Genomic DNA, 19,772 nt, shown 5'->3' on the forward strand with positions numbered 1-19,772 from the left:
TTGGTGTTTTGAGACCATATATACCTTCCTCCCTCTCAAACCTTCATAGGGTTGGTGAGATCAAGTAAATCCAAGTAGGGTAGGCCTATCAGTGGATTTTGGCGAAAATCCACTGATGGACCAAGACACCTGTGATTCAACCTAGTTCAAGTCTCGTGTGATTAGGGTATTGCAAGGACTCCAACGGTGCTATCCAATACACAAAGCTCTCTATGAGTGATAGCACGTGGAGAAAAAATCCAACCTCCCTTTGGGCCTGATATGATACCATATTAGGCCCAACGTGGGTCTGATATGGTACAATATCAGGCCCAACGTGTGTAACTTTGCATTTCAATTGAGCATCTCTCTTTTGTCGTAGATTTCAAAGTCTGCTATTTTTTCAAACTATAAATTACCTAAAACATAGTCAAAAGGATTGTTTGTTGTAATGCTTGCCAAAAAAAGGATAGTCTACTATGAGCGCATATCAGTGGGTTTAAGCCTACAGCATGACGATCAGTGAGTTCTGTGCTAACTGGCACAAAGCCATAACTTAGTTTTCAGGGTGTATAAATTTGTTTTGACACCATATATACCATCTCCCCACCCAGACGTTCACAAGGAACTTTATTTCAGGTAAATCCAAGTAGGGGAGGGTCATCAGTGGGTTTTGGTCAAAACCCACTGATGGACCTAGACACCTCTGATTTGACTCATTTCAGTTCGAGTGGGATTCTGGAATTACAAGGGCTCCAACGGTGCTAACAAATCATGGTTTAAAGCTATATATATGTGGTAGCAAGTGTTGAAAAAAATTCAGCCACCGTTGGACCTGATATGAGAGCATATCAGGCCCAACGTGGGCCTGGTAATATATCGTTTCTTAAAACTTGATTCTATCTTCTCCTTCTATAAACTAAACACGTGCTACCATGTCCCTTATAAATAAAATAAAATAAAATAAGAAGGTGCTACCATAGGGTTTAAGTCTACAGCATGACCATCAGTGGGTTCTGTGCCAATTGGAACGGAACCATAACTTAGTTTCCAGGGTGTATAAATTCGTTTTGACACCATATATACCATCTCCCCACCTAGACCTTCACAGGGAACTTGATTTCAGGTAAATCCAAGTAAGAGAGGGACATTAGTGGGTTTTGGTCAAAACCCACTGACGGACCTAGACACCTTTGATTTGACTCATTACAGTTCGAGTGAGATTCTAGAATTGCAAGACCTCCAACGGTGCTAGCCTATCATGGTTTAAAGCTACATATGTGTAGTAGCAAGTATTGAAAAAAAAAATTCAGCCACCGTTGGCCCTGATATGAGAGCATATCAGGCCCAACGTGGGTCTGGTATGGTATCGTTTCTTAAAACTTGATTCTATCTCCCCCTTCTATAAACTCAACACATGCTACCATACTCCTTATAAAATAAAATAAAATTAGAAGGTGCTACCATAGGGTTTAAGGCTACAGCATCGCCATCAGTGGGTTCTGTGCCAACTGGCACGGAGTCATAACTTAGTTTCTAGGGTGTATAAATTCGCTTTGACACCATATATACCATCTCCCCACCCAGACCTTCACAAGGAACTTGATTTCAAGTAAATCCAAGTAGGAGAGGGTCATTAGTGGGTTTTGGTTAAAATCCACTGATGGACCTAGACACCTCTGATTTGACCAATTTCAGTTCGAGTGGGATTATGGAATTACAAGGACTCCAACGGTGCTAGTAAATCATGGTTTAAAGCTATATATGTGTGGTAGCAAGTGTTGAAAAAAAAAATCAGCCACCGTTGGGCCTGATATGAGAGCATATCAGGCCCAGCGTAGGCCTGATATGAGAGCATATCAGGCCCAACGTAGGCCTGAGATGAGAGCATATCAGGCCCAGCGTAGGCCTGAGATGAGAGCATCTTAAAACTTGATTTTATCTCCCCCTTCTATAAACTCAACACGTGCTACCATGTTCCTTATAAAAAAAATAAAATTAAATTAAATTAGAAGGTGCTACCATAGGGTTTAAGACTACAACATCGCCATCAGTGGGTTCTGTGCCAACTAGCACGGAGCCATAACTTAGTTTCCAGGGTGTATAAAATCGTTTTGACACCATATATATCATCTCCCCACTCAGACCTTCACAGGGAACTTGATTTCAGGTAAATCCAAGTAGGGGAGGGCCATCAGTGGGTTTTGGTCAAAATCCACTGATGGACCTAGACACCTTTGATTTGACCCATTTCAATTCGAGTGGGATTCTGGAATTGCAAGGACTCCAACGGTGCTAGCAAATCATGGTTTAAAGCTCCATATGTGTGGTAGAAAGTGTTGAAAAAAAATTAAATCAGCCTCAATCAGTAAAATAAAATATGTGAGAGCATATCAGGCCCAACGTGGGCCTGGTATGGTTTCGTATCTCGTATCAAAAAACTTGATTCTATCCCCCCTAATCAAAAAATAAAATAAAATAAAATAAGTTGATTCACCATAATTTTAATTTACACAATCATTAAATCATTACAAGAATAGTCTATTACAATTTTTAAGTATCTACAGTTTAAAGTTTTTGTCAGATATGATTTTATGTCCAAGGTTTAAATCTATAAGCTCTCATATCAGCTTGTATAAAGTCTGCAGATCTCTGAAACATCAAACTCTCTGCATAGCGCATCATAAAAAAAAGCACAATCCAACCTACAAAACAAAAGCACAATCCATCATAAAATAAGTACAATCCAAATATGATGGAACAGACACAAATACTTACAATTTGCTTTGTGTGGGGCCATTAACTTGAATCGTTTTATACTCTCTCCCGGAGAAAGGTGCTAATCCTTTATGCCATATGTGATAATATGGCCCGTTTAACTCCTTAAAAAACAACACCTACAAATAATAAACAATAATAATTAATACATAACCAATGATTATTGGATATAAGAAATTTGATACTTACAGTTTGATCAAAAATAGCAGTATAATTTTCTATGGTGCCAAGAGAGTTATAATGAATTATTTGACCTTCCTCCAGGTCCATGACTATTAGATGTCAATGATCATCTTGGTTATTTAGAGGACAGAAAATATATCTAATGGTCTTGTCCTCATTATTTTTGCACTCTGTTTCAATGCATCCGCGTGCATCATTCCAAACAAGTCCTATGCAAACAAGATAGCTAATGAGTTGACTGCATCAGAGACGACAGTATAGTTCAAGGGCATCGTGTCTACTATCAGCCAATAAGCAATCAGATCTTCACAAGGGAATGTTCAAAGGGTAAAACCTACCTATCCTATACTTGACTCAACTGATGAATGCTATCACATACCCTATCTCCATTCATATGGGGGATTGTTGAATATAAGTGAATGGAGAAGAGGTGGAAGAGGAAAAAGGCTCCATTGTGAATGAGACTTTAATCCCACATTGGGAGTTTCATGGCATGATGGTTAGTTTATATTGATTCACATGCATTGAGCATGTGAACAAATGCACGGGGAGAGGCTCTCTCTCATGCGTGGGTGCGCAGGGGGGGTGTAAATACAGGGCCCGGATTGCACTGAACCATGTTGACTCGCGTGCGAGCACGACCTGCGCGCGCCGAATGTCGGACCGGTCGGGGCAAAATTCGCCCAAGTGGAACAACCAACGTTTTGCCACGTAAACCTTTTGCTACTGTAACAGATGCATTAAGTTTGAGATTACTGCAGAATTTTCACAGCCGGAGGTGGAGGCGAATCTGTTTCAAGGAAACTGCGACTCTCGTAGGCCTCGGTCAATTTTCCTGGTCGGTCTCTTCGTCCGCCCGGTCGGCCTGTTTGCTCGCCTGGTCTGTCAAGACTGCTCTATCAAGACCTGGTCTGTCAAGATTGCTCTATCAAGACTGGTCTGTCAAGGCCTGGTCTGTCAAGACTGCTCTGTTAAGACTGCTCTGTCAAAACCTGGTCTGTCAAGACTGCTCTGTCGCTCTACAAACCTGCTCAAGTCGCTCTACAACACAGACCTGGTGCTCGGCTGATCTGCCCGCTCAGCGACTTAGTCCGCTCTTCTGTACTTAATAGAAATCAACCCCTGCTGGTAGCCTGAGATCATCCGCTCAGGTCGTCTCTATTGTAAGTTGAATTATTCTGTGTAATTTTAAAATTCAGCTAACTCCTCAAAATCTCTGGCAGCAGATTGTATTTGTCTAGTAGTAAAGATATTAGATGATGTTTGCATTTTACTATATGGAATGTTTGGATTTTATGGATATTTTGCAATATTTGGATTTGATATATATAAACTGTGATTTGGTTTACATATAGTTTTATTGTTAGATATCATGTGTTAGATAAGATGTGTATTTATTGGATCCATATTTGTGTATTAATCAGGTTAAATATAAAAATAATAAAATTTTGGATAGTATTTATTACGTTTTGTGATAAATTTTGTGACGACAATATTTCGTTGCAAATCTATTGTAATATATCGAAAAAAACAAATTTTCATATTTGATTAGAATTTGCAACGAATATTCCGATTTGTCGTAGATCAATCTGCAACGAATCTATAAATTCGTCATAGATTTGCGATAAATTTTGTGACGAATTATTTTTATTGCAAAACTATCATAATTTGTCGGATAAATTCTAGAAGATTCTGCGATGAATATGAAAATTCGTCGGAGAATCTGTGACGAATATGCAAATTCGTCGTAGATTTGTGATAAAATTTGCGACGAAAAACCTTCGTCGCAAAACTATCATAATATACCGAAAATGACTATTTGATTCTGCGATGAATGTTAGGATTTGTTGCAAAAATTTGTGACGAATTTGATAATTTGTCGCAGAATTTGTAACGAATTTTTATGTTTGTCGCAGATTTTGTGACGAATTCTGCGACAAATTTGAAAATCATTGCAAAAATCAAAATTCGTTGCAAATTTATGTATTTAAGTTTTGTGATCATCCAGTTAACACTGTGATGAAAATAAGAATTCGTCGCAAAATTTGGGACGAATTCTTATTTTTGTCGCAAAAATCAGCAACGAATAGAATAATTCATTGCAAAATCTGCAACGAATCATATTTTCGTTGCAAATATATGCTTCAATAGTTTACGATATTTGCGACGAATTTTATTTTTGTCGTAAAATTGACGACAAATTTCATTTTTTTTTCATCGCAAATATTTTAGGACGAATTTTCTGCGACAAAAATTATTCGTCATAAATAATTTTTGTAACGAATTTTTTTAAATTCATTGTTAAATTTGTCGCAAAAAGTAGTTTTTTTTTAGTGTAACATATTTGTATAATTATCATTTGTAAATGTGATGATCTATTGATTTGACTTTTAAAGGATATAATTATACCTAATTATTATAGGTTCCATGCATTGATGTATGTTTGCATTTTATATATATATATATATATATATATATATATATAATTCAAATGTTAAATAGGTATAAAATGAGATTAATTAAAATTTCATTCAACGCACAAATTCTTAAACTTTAATTATAGTAGATAGGATGCCTGAATACGTACCCTAAAAACAATGAAGAGTGAAAACCATGTTCATCACTACTTCTAACTGTAAAACATAACAACTTCTCTTTAAACCTGATTATTAAACTTCAAGTAGTTGACTTATGAATTCCTCTCCATTCTATAACCTAACTGAACTTTCTCTCAACAGTGAAAAAAAAAACACATACATTATATAATTATATAATAGTAATACTGCAATGCAAGTCAAACTAATATTTTCCTGCATACATCACAAAGCTGATGTATATTTTTTTGTTGCATCTTCTTTAATTTTCATATCTATATTTTTGTTGCTTTTGGTTGAATCCAAACCTATCAATTCTCCACTGGTAGGTGGATGGTTGTTTCTTATAGGTGCATGGTTAAGCTACTCATGTGTCATATTTACATGTCCCGTGTGGGACAAGGCTTCCCATTTTTTCAAGCATGTTTACCACCTTTTCTCCTTGCAATGTTCAGTATTCACTTCAATTAATCATGCATGTATCAAACTCTTCTTAATATTCATAATATATATCAAACTTTTATGTTTATCAAAATATATAAAAATTATTAGGATATAAAATCCATACTTTTTTAACTTATTTCTGACAAGAATGCAACTGACAACTAATTTTATATGCCATTCAACTATTCTTTAATCACAATATCTGGTACAATACATAAATAATACTGAAAGAAAAGGGAAAAAAAAAGAAATAATTCTTTATTTTTATTCACCGCTAGCTATTTGATTTCATGAACATTGTGTACAAAACTTGAGCAATTCAAAGTTTATGGTGGTGTCTGAAATATTGTATGAACTTTGTTTACAAGCTGCTTTCCAGGATTTCCTCGTACCATGGCGGCATTTGACTGCAGAGAATTAAGAAAAGAAAAAAAAAACGAGATTTTCAGTCTGATATATGTTGTTCTTGAATTTGAGTATAGTTTTGTAGATTTTACGTACTCTATGATGTCTTTCCAGCAATCACTGTCAATATCATCCAGCTTGAGGTCTTCCCAGTCGCTGTGATCGCTGCTTGGCTTGGTTATCTCGCTGTTGTGGGCTCCCGAGCAGGGTGAAACCAGAGGAGGCGGCGGCGGCGCAGCCGCCGCTGCCGGAAAAGAGCTCGTGCTGCTGATCTCCATGGAAGCGTCCGGACTCAAGAACTGGCTCAACGTTGAGAGGTTGGGGACGAGAGTGTTGGTTGAGCTCTGGAGGAGAAGATCGCTGCTACGTGCTAGAGGATTTGGCGGCGGCGTTAATGATTGGAGCAGGTCAACGTTCGGGGTGGCGGCGCCGGCGGTGAGGACGTGGAGCAGGCTCTGCACCAGCTGCAGCTTGAGAAGGTGCGCCAGGTCGACCTGAATCTTGAGAGCGTCGCCCAAATTGCCTGCGGCTGCTGCAGGGGACAGCAAGCCTGAGAGCAGGCCGAGGTTGGCCGGCGCCGGCCGGTGGGTCACTGGGTCGATCCCCATTCGCAGGAGCTTCTTCTTCAGGTGCGTGTTCCAGTAGTTCTTGATCTCGTTGTCGGTCCTCCCCGGTAACTCCGCCGCGATCGACGACCACCTTCGAGTCATTAAAATATCTATGATTAAATTACATCTAAATCAATCGAAATTGCTCGATCGATGTTTTTTTTTACTTGTTTCCGAGGAGAGAATGGAGGTGGACGATGCGTTTCTCCTCGTCGTCGGTGAACTCGCCCCGCTTGATGTCCGGCCGGAGGTAATTGGTCCACCGGAGCCGGCAGCTCTTGCCGCAGCGGTTGAGGCCGGCGAGCGCAGGGATCCGCTGCCAGCTTCCCCGGCCGTGCTTCTCCACGTACTCCACCAGCTTCTGGTCCTCCTCCGGCGTCCACGGCCCCTTCTTCACGCTACCGACGGCGACCTCATGGCTGATCGGAGACCTTCCCATGCCGACAATTCTCTGCGCCGGCAACTAAATCGTTGAAATCACAAGACGATCGAATGAGCTAAAAGTGGGGGGGAAAAATCAGATCTTAATTACTAACGATAAAGATAGAGAACAGTAATCGAAGATTGAGGATGAGAACTTGGTTACGAACTGGTTATCAAGGGATTTTATAGGCTTTGAGTGCTGACTGAAACAAATTAATAGATAATTACAAAGTAATTATTAATCAAATAATTAGTTAAATTAGGTACTTGCTTGTCCGCCATGGATAGAACACACAAGCATCCATGTTTGTGTACCTATAAGAGGAAATTGAAAAGATAATTAAATGGGGAAATATATATGATTGGGACACGTACGTACCGTGCTAATATTTTATATGCACTTGAATTCGGGGAAATAATTTAAGGTATTAGGTTTGTTGTGAACTCAAGAGGGTTTTGCATGATTCGATTTGTACTTGAATTACTAAAAAGTAAAAGGATTTTGCATAGGGAGTTTGAGTGCAATGGGGTGGCACGGTCGTAGGGCCGTAGGTGAGTAGATGGGGATTAGGTTTGCCATAGGCCACTTGGGTTATTCAAGAGAGGTTTTACAGTCTAAATTGATTTTGTTTAGATAATAACTGTATGTTTATTTTTTTATTATTTTTTATTTATGAAATTTAATATAACATTTACCAAGTGGAATAATTGAATTTAATTAGAGCAATTTTATTATTTTACATGTGTAATATAATGTAGTCCCCTTGGGGCGGTGCAATGGTTAAGACATGGGGTATTACCACATGAGATCTTGGGTCAAAACTTGACGTGACCGAGCAAAACCTCCGGCATGTCTTGGCCATTTGTACTAATGGCTAGTAGCCACCCGTGATTTACCTTCTCGTTGGTCTAGGGATATGTTGTATATTTTTCATTTTATTGGTCTAAGATATTTATAAAAACTTTTCTACTAACATTATTGTCAATCCTAAAATATGGAATTAAATGTGTAATATTTTTATATAAAAAATAATAAAAGAAAATTACTAATAAATCTTAAAATTATTTTATAAAAAATAACATTAACTTAATTAATTTTAGACTTTATCAAAATTAATTATTAAAAGTCCATATTCATAAAAATATTAATTTAAATATTTTACTTTAATATTTATTTATATTGTTTAAATATTTAAAATTTTATTTTCCTTTATTTTTAAATTTAAATAAAAATAAATAAATTCTTTAACAAGTATATTGCCTACAATACATTAAAAACTGTCACTAAAAATATTTTCCCACCAAATTAATATTTCTTTACTTTAATGACCAAACATATTAAAATATTGAAACTATAGATTCTTTAGGTTTTGGATAAAGATCAAATCCTTGGGAGCAGCAAGGGGACGATCTCCCGTGGGACGCTTCCCGCCGGATCGCTGGCTTCATTGGCCTGTAGCCGGAATACGAGGAGGAGGGGGAGGACGCGCTCCGGACAAGAAGTGATGGCAGGGGCCGTAATGCCGCTGCCTCGAACCGCCGCTAGAGGGTTCAGCGTGCAGATGCCCGTCGCCGTCGAGCGCCCCTGCTTCGGTTCGTTCCTCGTTCCCTGCGATCCCGGCGAAGGCAGAGTTCAGGTGCCCTTCTTTGCTCCCTTTCCGAGAATCCAGTTGCCAGATTAACCAAAAATAGGTCTGACCTTTATTTGTGCTTGTTATTGTTACTCTGTAATCTTTGAATCAAGAATGAATCTTGGCATGAATTGAGTTTATTCGCAGATTGGTTCATTAAATTGGATGATGAGTGTTAAGCTATCTGTAAGCTTCAATGGTGTAGATTTAGGGGATAATTTACTGATATAACGCACGTTTCTCTCCTTGTTTCATTTTGCATGAACTTCCTCTTTTTTAGGGGTCTGATAGAACTAGAATGAATCTTAACAGTGTTTGTTTCATTAAATTGCATGATAAGTGTTAAGATTTGGGGATCAATATTACTATATTATCATTTGCAGTTACTCTAGAATAGGGTTGTAAATGAACCAAATGTTAATGAACAGGCATGGTGTTCAGTTTGACAAGAGCTTATTTATGTTCGTTAAACAAGCTTGAACAACTCGTTAAACTAAACAAACAAGTTTGAATGCATGTGTTCACTCCGTTAATATTTTTTCATGAACATCGTTTGTGAACAGTGTTCATTAACGATGTTCATCAATAAAATTCTTATCAATATGCTAAATAAACAAAGAAACTTTCAAAATGAACAAACAAGTTATCAAGTCAAGTTTGAACAATTATTTCAAGGGTTTGGTTCATTTTAGGCTGGGCTTGGCTTGGCTCGGTATGGCTTGGCTCGGTCTGGCTTGACTCGGTTATTTTATCAAATAAGCTTGAACACCACAAAGATTGGCTCGGCTTGGCTCGTTAACCGCCATACTCTAGAAGACTAGAACCTATATGGGTGGCTTGTTTTATTTGACTTGAAAGAAAATGATCATCAAAGTTATACTTCTCTAATACTTACTCAAAATATAGAGAACAAAAACAAATAAAAGAAATGAAATGTGTTCTTACTATTTTCATTCTGGCTTACGTTTTTGTAGTTTATTAGTTTAATTGATATTCATGCTGATGGATCAGAAGAAAATATTTATAGAGTAAAATGAAGATTTTCCTCTCAATGTTTATGCCTATAAATCAGTAGCCTCGGAAACTGACATTAAAAAGGGTACTCAGTGTCATACGATAAAACTCGATGAGTATCCAGTTGAAGTATGCTTGCTTTATCTTGTGAAACGAAATAGGAAGAATTTCAGCAAGGAAATCATGTGGTGGTAGAAAGATGGCTGCATATTTTAGTGTCTAAATATTAGAGGTGAAAAAGTATGATATGTGTGACTCTTTTAGAGATTTAAAAAACACTTCTGTTTCTTCACGAATGTGATGGATATATTAACAATCTATAGTGGCATTCAGTTAGCATGCTGAAAGCATTTTGTTAATTTCAGGAGAGTAGGCAAATCTGTTGCTTTATTTTTGTCTCTATCCTTGCACAGCCAATTTAGACCTTGGCGTTCAATCAGAGACCTAAAATATTTTGTAGTATTTCATCACAGGAAAGATCAAGTAATGAGGGCAGACTTGCCATTCCATTGTTCCTAAAACTAAGTTTAATTTGTTTATTGATATCATCATCACAACCGTCTCAAATTTCCTCATTATCACATCTATATTTCGTCATCCTTATATCTTTATATATGAGTCTTGTTATGCTGCACACTTTACCCTGCACAACCATGGGCACCTGTTGAGGTGGTCACCTGCACATCATTGATCAAAATGTGTGTGATGATGATCAGTGATCAGGATTACATCTAGTGCCCATGAGTGCACACCATTGGGTGTGCAGCATAACAAATCCTCTCTATATATATATCTGACTCTGTATATTTTCATCACCATCGTGTTCTTATTATCCTTGCATATCCTTTTACCTTCTTCCTAGTCTCTTAACTTCTTTTAGGCCATTTCTTCATTTCCCAAATCTTAGTATTTCTCCTATTCGTTTTGAGTTTGAATGTTCTATAAGCAAAATTTTAGTTTTCCCAATACTAACCATTATTAGTCATCATCAAGCCTTATTTCTTGATACCTATATTACGGCCCCCATGGGTTGACGCAATTGGTACTTGCATGGGTGTGCTATAATAGGTCTTGGAGTCAATTCCCAACGGATACAAAATATCTCGTTGGGTGTCTGACCTTCCCATGTAAAGGATTGTTGCGCTAGGGCAAATGCTTCCATGATTTATCCCCTTGGGGTTGTCCTAGAGGGACCGCTAAGGTGACGGCTTTATCTTTTGCTCTTATATTAAGAATGTGTTCCAATTTGTGCCATTTTAATGTTCTTATGTGCAGGTGACCACTTTTTTGCTCGCAGGGTTTCAGGTGGTCCACTAGAAGACTACATGGATGAGGACGGAGATATGGCAGATGAGTTCTTGAGTGTAGCAACTGAGATGCTCCCCGATGAGAACCAAACAGCTCCACATAAGTTGCACACAGTACTACTACCATAGCCATAAGGAATCAGGTCATTGTTGCCGATGGGAAATACATCAGACTATCAGAGCTTAGAATCCTAATCAATATTTAGAATGGCAGATTGGAAGATCTTGAAATGTCGTTGAGCTATCCTCAACATCTAGCAATGTGCTAGGGTTTTCCATGGTGCATAATGGGCGGGTGGTTCAATTGTTACCGCTACGTTGTAAACTATAATAATATGCCCTTTGAGTATGTATAAGTCTATTTTTACAAAGTAGACAAATCAAATGGAAAGGTCATCTACTTTCAAGATTAGATGGCAAAAAGTAAAATAGCATGTCTTTTCGTTGAGTTGCCTCATGTTGTATCATAAATCATCAACTGTGACGATGTGCAAGGACTTCTAATGTGCCTTGGACACCTCCTAGCAGCTGCCGCCTTCGTTTTTTGGTCAAACTAAACCGTTGAGTTGACTTGAAGATGGAAGAGATTTTTTTTCATAAAAGCCCATCCGTGAAATTGTGAATTTCTGTATGTTGCAATTTTTAGCACTTTGGCGAGATTCGATTCATTATTTGTTGCATTCTCAAACAAAAATAATTTTTTATGTTTGCTTCTAAAAGTAAATTTAAGAATTGTTATTTTTTTATTACCTTCCATAATATTCATCGTTCACAATAAGAATTGTTTTTAATCGTTCACAATATTTGTTTCTTAATTCATGATCATCATGTAGATTAAAAAAGAAGAGTACTACAATGAAATATTTAGACAAACACTTTCAATGATACTAAGTACATATTTATTGAGTAAGCGTGGATGTATAAACAATTAAGAATCAACTCCTCAATCAATTTAGCAACCTTAGAAAAACAATCTTGCTATAAGAACGAAACAAGATACACACGGCAAAAACAAACTTGAAGCTTAAATGATATAATTTCCATCCACCACGGCGACTCTAGGAGGAGATCAATGCTTTGTCCTACCTTCAGCGGTCATCAAGGGCTGCAATGAAGACGATAATAAATAGGGAAGTTGGAGTCAATAAAGAGGGTTTTGCCTTCCATGATTGTACTTTCACACTCCTCTTTTCCCGTCTCCGATCAAAAGGAACTAGACATGAGCTGAAAAGTAACAAAAAAAACAGTTAGGTTCAATTGTCGAAACGGCCTCATAGGCTTATGCTTTTGTTCCAGTGGATTCCAAAAGAGGGCGTTTGCCTTTCATATATGCTCGAAGAAAAGTACCTGGACATCAATGAGCTTTGGCGTTCCTCTTTTTCATCTCTGATCACAAGGAACCTGATGTTTTGGCCACCTAACCCTCCAGTTAAGTTTCTCTACTTCAAGATCTGCAAAGCGACAACAATAATTGGGTCTGAAGGTTATTCTTACGGATCAACTTAAAACATACAAACCAACCACAATAAATAGTTGAAGAGAAGGGGGATTTAATGATGTACAATTGTAGAGAACTGGTTTGATCCTACGAATTAGCATATGCTTATTTTCTTGCTCTATAAACATAAATGGGTTTTAAAATTTGTTTCCTTACCGAACTCACGTAAAGATTCCAACAAAATCAATTAAGCAGATCGGTTGTCTTCACTAGGGTGATAGTGCCAAAGAACAACAGGATCAAGTAAAACAAGCAACCGACTTTGGTTTCACTTTTGCAAATTAGATTAATTTATTTCTTTCATCCTCCCTACTTTGGAATAAATTTTCCATTTGTTCAACAGCAACAAACATGGATAAAGAACCAATGATGACAGAATTTACATACCATTATTAGCTGAGATTGCAACTCTGACTCATTGAGAAATATTGATGAGAACTGGAATCAGCCATCCTGAGTTAACCAAGACATTGATATTTTCTGGTACCGGATAGTGATGAAATCAAGTATAATATCAGTGATCTACGGTCCTGATAGACAAGATTGTGTTTCTGTATTTTGTTTCAGTAGAGAATGCCCTGCAACAAACAAACAAAATTCCAAAACATTATATGCAAACTGAATAAAAGCAAAGCTATGATAAACTTGAAGTGATAAAAAGAACTAAAAAAGAGGGAAAATAACGGCACAAAACTCACACTGGAAGCATGGATAATATTTTATATCTTTTATTACAAATGGAAGAATCAAATAGAGATATCAGGAGCTGGTTTTTGTTTTTAGTTCATTGATGCGCCTATCTATGGATGTAAAACTTCCTAGCGATGTGTTTTAGAGAATCACATCATGAATCATGATGGATACACACCTTCCAGGTACACATCATCTTTTTCTTTTGACAAAAGAAACAAACTCCTGTAAATGGATATCCAGTGCCATATCATTTACAGAGTTCCATTTTATGCTTCTGCAACCAAATAATGCAGATAGTTCCACTTCATTGATACTAGAGATGAACACAAGGTACAGGACAACAAAACATACGGCGGATATATACAGGAAAAAGCCAAAAAAAAGGCGTTCTTCCATCTAGGTGGCAAGCTTAATGTACAAAAAAACAGCTTGCAATTAGGGACACCAAAAACAAGACAAATCTCACGCTGGTGCAGGATGTGGTGGGCTCATTTTACATTGATAAAGCTCACCAGAGAAAACCTTTAGAGGACATTGTTTCAAATTACCATCAAGAGAAGCAGAAGAGTTTGAGGATCAAGAGTAGGATGACTAGGATAAGAGGAACCTTATTACTCTATGGTTTCTTCTACATTGGCATCTGATGATTCATATGCCACATCAATGTAACTTAGAACAGATTTCATAGTTAGACCTGGAAAGCGATATGGACTAATTGGTCGATGATCTATTCGAATGAAGGGCCATCCCATTGTTTGAGCAGCTTCGCATTCCTCATTTCCATCTCCAATCACACAGAACCTGACATTTTCACTAGCAAACCTTTCCTTGATCCATGAGAAGCACCGTAGTTTGCCTACTTCCCATGAGCTGTAAACTGTAGGACAAAAATAAAATGGATTAAGCTTCAGAGCTTAATCTTCCTCAAATGAAAGAAAACATAATCACACAAACAGAATTTTAATAATCGGATTAAGAGAAGAGGACTAAATAATAGAATTTGCTCAGTTTTGACTTCTAAGCAGTATAAATTATGATTAGTCAAGCTACCAGATGAATTTATCAAGTACTATTTGACATTCTAAGAAAATCTATTCATAAACAAATGTTAGTTTTTCTAGTAGAGAAGTATGGAATATAAAAAAAACATGTCAATGAGCCACCTCTGCAACAAGGTAACAGCTCCAGGTTAAGCCAGATAAACAAGTGTAATTGTCACTGGAATCTTTTCCCCTACTTTCTAAACATTTTCACCTTTTTCCATTTTACCCTTTATCCTTATCTTCTGGGCTAAGGAATAAAGTTTCATCGAGATTCCCATATTCAAACAAAAACAAGGAAAAAAATCAATGGAAGAAACAAGAAAGCATACCATTATTAGCTGGGATAACATCATCCAACTGATAAAGCAAGCACTTGGCAAGACTAGGAATCAGTGACCCTGAAGTAACCAAGACGTTAATATTCTGGCATTTAGTCCTTTTCAATGTTTGCTTCAACAGAGCATGTGCTGCCACAACCAAAAGCCAAACAAAAATTATATACAAATCAAGCAAAGCTTATCATAAAATAAATCTGGCTACCCTAACATTAAAAGATTTGATGCAATAGCATGTCGCAAAAATGGAGAATGCATATAATTATTATGCAATTGGAGAATTAAGTAGTCATTTGCTGTTTTAGCCTTGTTCATTGTTGTATATTTTCCTTCAAAGCCATGAACGTTCTCAAATCCATCATTATCCAACTCATTAAATTATTTGGCGAGCTTATGTTTTTTTCCTCTCGACACTGATTCTAGTTAACTTGTAAAAACATAGGCAGCTTCAAATATTAGAGATCAAAGAAATCTTGTTTCACCATAACCGTTAAATTAATCCATAGGAGCATTGACATAATGAAGCAAAAACCCAGTGTGAAATATAGCAATTTTCTGACATGCACCTGTCCCAGGAAAGCCACTAGTGCAGTAATATATGAACATCTTGGATATTATATGAAAATTCCCACCCTTTTCAAATTTTCTTGGTCCACAGCTCGAGAATGCAATGATTACCTATCCTAGAAACTATACTTTTGAATTATGACTATCTAACGAGATAATTGCTCAAAATCAATCATTTGATTTATATATTACTTCATCAGGTACCAATGGCATGTGGACATAGTATATAAATTGGATTTTGCTACACTAGGTAATGCAGCAGTGACACGACTGAATAACAGCGACAAGATACTATCTCTAACATGTGAACATGGTGGAGAAGGCACAAAAAGTAGGTCATGTGTCAAATCCAAACTGAAGTGTGGGATAAGAAACATAAATATGATAGCAGGGGGTTGGTGGATATGTTGTTCTTGACATAGGTCAAAACATGACCGAGTATCTGATTCCAGCCAGCTCCCCACTTTACCTGCTCCACTGACACCATGACACCACCCACTCCAGCTGCACCTACTGGAAAAGAGCAACGAAAATGAAACCTTTTACATGACTACATCATGTTGGCTAATCAACTCAACACCGAGAATGAAAAGTTTTCTTTCATTCAAGTTGATTATATATGTTATTCCAGTTTTACCATGCCAGACTTTTTAGATCTTCTGTGCCCATTGAGATGATTTTAGAATCTGATTGTTGATTCATTTTGGGTTAAAAATTTTGTGAGGGTTCATTTTGCCAAAAATATGGATATAGGAGCCCTAAATTCATCCTAAAATGTCCTGAAGAATACATAATGAAGTAATAAGGCGCAATAAGCTGATTTAAGGATCCCTTCAAAGGAAAACAATTTTGCATGTATTTGCTCCTATACCATCAAAGAGATATATACAAAAATGTCTGCTACAATGGTAAAAAATAAAATAAAGCAGTAAATATCATTCCTGACGAAAGCCATTTTAGCAAAAGAACAAAAATAATAGCATACCTGACGAAAGCCATCCGTCAGTGTAGCTATCAGTTAAATTGTACATATCATTCCAATTTTTTACAGTCTGTTGGTCAAGTATCTTATATAAACCCTGCATCAACCAATGTCTGGAATCAAATACATGAACAGCTAGCATAAAAGGGTAAGAATTAGGCAAATTAAAGTGAACAATTCTTTATATCTAGCAGACTAAAATTTCAGTAAGATAGAACTGATATCAAAATGTACACCATTTTCACCAATAATCAAAACCAATTCCAACATAAAATTTCATAAACCATAATCTAATTTAATTATGAATTTTTATCATATTAAAGAACGCTAGCGCTAGCGAGAAATCACAAGTTAGACATTTGGATGCAAGGAAGTTCCTGTTACTAAAGCTACATTGAAGGCTTTTAACAGCTGAAAGGAATAGGCAGGCTCCACCTCTTAGAATCCAAAAACTTCCAAGGACAGATACTTTGGGAAAAATTAAACAGCATATATGCCATATAACACTAATATTGCATATTCCCTCAAACCTAAAGCATCAAGCAGAATCAAATTGGAAAAGTTAAAAGTCATAGATAGAAGGTGGTGCATTAACCATTTGCTTGATTTTCATAAAAAAAGGCGGAACATTAACCAAACTACAAGAAAAGCTTCCAATCAAACAGTGGAAAAAACATAAAGCATTCTGACAAATCTTCCCTAACAGAAAGGCATGATAAGCATTATAAGAAAGCACTTTTGGCACAAAAAAATTAGTGAGATAAGTTAGATAACATTTTTGTCTTCATTTCCATTCTAATGATCAGTGGAACCTAATGAATAGTGAAGTCATTTTTAATGTAAGAAACCACTAAAAATTGAAAATGAAAAAAATAGTTTCCAATAGCACCTGTGAGTACTTCTCTTGAATCGCACGATGTCTATATGCCATTTTCCTTTTATTCCAATCATCATATGGAAAACCAAATCCATCATTGTGAAAATTATACTTGGAGAGGTCCCGGCCATCGTCATATTCATTCAAAGCATCAAGATATGGCTCATTGTAGTCCTCAATCTGCATGACAATGCACCCAAAAAAGTTATAATGTTAGAAAATGCCACTAGCATATGTAGACTTAACAACTAAACTACAGAGGAATCATAGGCAACAATACACGCTGAGCATATTGTGAATTGATTGGTTATAAGCTAAAGGATAGCTGCAAATCATACATCTAGGACTTTAGCATCAATATTAAACATGATTAATGCCATCAGAATCGGATATTGGGGGTAAAGAATTATTAGCTTCATTTAGATCTCATAAAGCTGGCACTACCAACTATTAGACTAGTCCATAAGAATGCTAATGATCCTTTGTAGTAGGTTTTGAAGATATTTAGGAATCTAACCTCTTCATAGAAGAAATGTTCATCACAAACTTGAAGGATGTGGTTCTCCCATTGCTTCCCGATCTCAATGCCCTTTCTTTTGTCCTTTGAACCATTAAAGGCCTCTGCATATGTCCCATCCAACAAGGATTTCAACAAAATAAGTGTCTCATCCATGTCCCACACATATACTGTCATAGGCTTGCTACTCTCTAAAGAATTTTTTCCATCCATCACGTCTCCCCTTTGCTGAGTTGCTACTCAAGTTCCCAAAAGATGTAGGTTGACCTGAAATTAAAACAGAAAATTAAACACTTTTATGGATAGTTAAATTTCTTACCTAATATTTCGCTTCATTACATAAAATCTAAGGGAGATATTTCATATTTACTTTTGAAAAGTTGTGTAATTTCTGAAATCAAACTGACGGATCAGATTCTAAACTCCATCTCAATGTTCTTAAGAATCATATAAAAAAAGGGATCTAAGACGCCACTACAAAGATCAGAGTACGCCTCAACATTATCCCGTTCCAACTGTACCAGATCTGAGAATAAATATATCAGATAAAAGAATTTAAGCAATTTAACTCCGATCAGCAGACTGAGGATATACATCGGCAAATAGATCCTTTACGATCCGGATTCGTGAAAAAGAGTGAGCAAGAAACATCCACACACAAGAAAATACGATATTTGAGTAGATTTCATGGAAGACTAAACAAGACATCAGTAAATCCTGATCCCTAACTCAGCAGTCAAACATCAAACATAATCAAAAGCAAAACACTACATTTTTTTTGTAAATTTAAAATAATATAGTATAATTAAGAAGTAATAAAAACTTAAATAATAAAATAAATAGTGGATTTAAAATAAATTATGAACAATGATGACTCAGAGCCTATAAACCATTAAAAAAATTTAGAAAACAAAACAAAATAATCTCAGACGGCGACAAGAACCCTGACAATGCACAGGGACCACTAAAAAAAAAAGGTGGGTAAAAAGAAGAAAAATTACGCAATCAGTAAAGTAAAAAAACAAAACAAATATATCAAATAATAACTAAAAAATACCAAGAACAAGTAAAAAAATTCAACGCACCCTATGAATCCAAAAATAAAAAATAAAAAATAAAAAATAAACGAACAACCCCTTTCTCACAACCAAAAATTAAAAAAATCAAAAATAAAATATAAAGAAATGAAAAACAAGGCCACTGAGTTCGCGAAGTTCAGATCTTACGTCGGATCGAGGTTTGATTTTCCTTTTTCTGGTCCGATTTAAAAAAAATAGAAAGAGAAATAGAAAACTATGCGAAACTAGAAGAATCGCACACCTTCCTAGGAGCCTTCCTCTCTCTCTCGATTCAACTAATCCGATGCCTTCTCGCCGCGGGTATTTATAGCAGATTTCCCCTCGGTCACTAAGATCCGCTGCTCTCTCTAGCACACGAACCACGTACCAGCGCTTGGCGCGTGTACCTTACGAAAGCCACAGACCCCGACGTCGCGCGCCGGTCCGCGGGCTTATCCAGAGGCGATAAGGTTCGGCTGGCCCGGGAGCATCGGCGCCGCCCATTCCACAGCCACACGAATCTCCAAGGCGCAGGCCCCGCCCCGTTGCGAATCCTAAAGCACGCGCAAAACCACGGGCGGGTGGTCCCCGACACAACGTGACGAGCAGCCAATGGACCGAGCGACAAGTAGGTACGATTACGAAACCGAAAAAAAAAAAGAAGGAAAAACGGTGGAGCCCACGAGAGGCCGTCGCCATCGACGTCCCCGGGACGGAACCTCGCCTCTCCGAGGCGACGCATCCCCGCCGTCGGATGCTGTGGACGCCGTCGGCGTTAAATACAACCACCGCTTTGCGTGGTCAATAGACGATAAATATCATAAACGGCAGCGAGT

At 37.1% G+C, this 19,772-nt stretch overlaps 2 protein-coding genes and 1 long non-coding RNA gene across 6 annotated transcripts; 1 reads left to right on the forward strand and 2 right to left on the reverse strand.

The window, feature by feature from the left end:
• Positions 1-6,156: 6,156 nt before the first annotated feature.
• Positions 6,157-7,543, reverse strand: LOC122024729 (transcription factor MYB39-like). The gene is made up of 3 exons (XM_042583401.1): positions 7,159-7,543; positions 6,480-7,082; positions 6,157-6,385 (listed from the first exon to the last, which is right to left on the reverse strand). The coding sequence occupies exons 1-3, from the start codon at positions 7,428-7,430 to the stop codon at positions 6,340-6,342; spliced, it is 921 nt and encodes a 306-aa protein (XP_042439335.1). The 5' UTR covers positions 7,431-7,543; the 3' UTR covers positions 6,157-6,339.
• A 1,222-nt stretch (positions 7,544-8,765) lies between these two features.
• On the forward strand, positions 8,766-11,814 carry LOC122022416. Its single transcript, XR_006122969.1, has 2 exons — positions 8,766-9,051; positions 11,357-11,814. It is a non-coding gene; the product is annotated as an uncharacterized LOC122022416 (long non-coding RNA).
• Positions 11,815-12,248: 434 nt separating this feature from the next.
• Positions 12,249-19,347, reverse strand: LOC122025483 (eyes absent homolog). Of its 4 annotated transcripts, XR_006123732.1 has the most exons (9): positions 19,199-19,347; positions 17,879-18,145; positions 17,374-17,541; positions 16,488-16,581; positions 14,930-15,067; positions 14,252-14,434; positions 13,252-13,442; positions 12,714-12,817; positions 12,249-12,590 (listed from the first exon to the last, which is right to left on the reverse strand). XR_006123732.1 is itself a non-coding variant. In XM_042584296.1 (7 exons), the coding sequence occupies exons 3-7, from the start codon at positions 18,089-18,091 to the stop codon at positions 14,169-14,171; spliced, it is 879 nt and encodes a 292-aa protein (XP_042440230.1). In that variant the 5' UTR covers positions 18,092-18,145; positions 18,249-18,404; positions 19,199-19,236; the 3' UTR covers positions 13,843-14,168. The 4 variants fall into 4 exon arrangements, 3 of the variants coding, with proteins under 3 accessions (XP_042440230.1, XP_042440227.1, XP_042440228.1); XM_042584296.1 differs by lacking the exons at positions 12,249-12,590; positions 12,714-12,817; positions 13,252-13,442 and adding an exon at positions 18,249-18,404 and having other exon boundaries at positions 13,843-14,434; positions 19,199-19,236; XM_042584293.1 differs by lacking the exons at positions 12,249-12,590; positions 12,714-12,817; positions 13,252-13,442 and having other exon boundaries at positions 13,843-14,434.
• Positions 19,348-19,772: the final 425 nt, after the last annotated feature.

Source organism: Zingiber officinale, chromosome 9B (genome assembly GCF_018446385.1).
Source record: "Zingiber officinale cultivar Zhangliang chromosome 9B, Zo_v1.1, whole genome shotgun sequence".
Lineage (NCBI taxonomy): Eukaryota > Viridiplantae > Streptophyta > Magnoliopsida > Zingiberales > Zingiberaceae > Zingiber > Zingiber officinale.

What these genes read in the sequence shown, in the direction of transcription:
- LOC122024729 (XM_042583401.1), bottom strand. Translation starts at nt 7,430, where the DNA reads ATGGGAAGGTCTCCGATCAGCCATGAGGTCGCCGTCGGTAGCGTGAAG. An exon ending in CATTCTCTCCTCGGAAACAA is followed by an intron (nt 7,083 to 7,158) that starts GTAAAAAAAAAC and finishes AATGACTCGAAG; the next exon opens with GTGGTCGTCGATCGCGGCGG. An exon ending in TGCTGGAAAGACATCATAGA is followed by an intron (nt 6,386 to 6,479) that starts GTACGTAAAATC and finishes AATTCTCTGCAG; the next exon opens with TCAAATGCCGCCATGGTACG.
- LOC122025483 (XM_042584293.1), bottom strand. Translation starts at nt 18,091, where the DNA reads ATGGATGGAAAAAATTCTTTAGAGAGTAGCAAGCCTATGACAGTATAT. An exon ending in AACATTTCTTCTATGAAGAG is followed by an intron (nt 17,542 to 17,878) that starts GTTAGATTCCTA and finishes ATTGTCATGCAG; the next exon opens with ATTGAGGACTACAATGAGCC. An exon ending in TGTTATCCCAGCTAATAATG is followed by an intron (nt 14,435 to 14,929) that starts GTATGCTTTCTT and finishes TTTGTCCTACAG; the next exon opens with TTTACAGCTCATGGGAAGTA.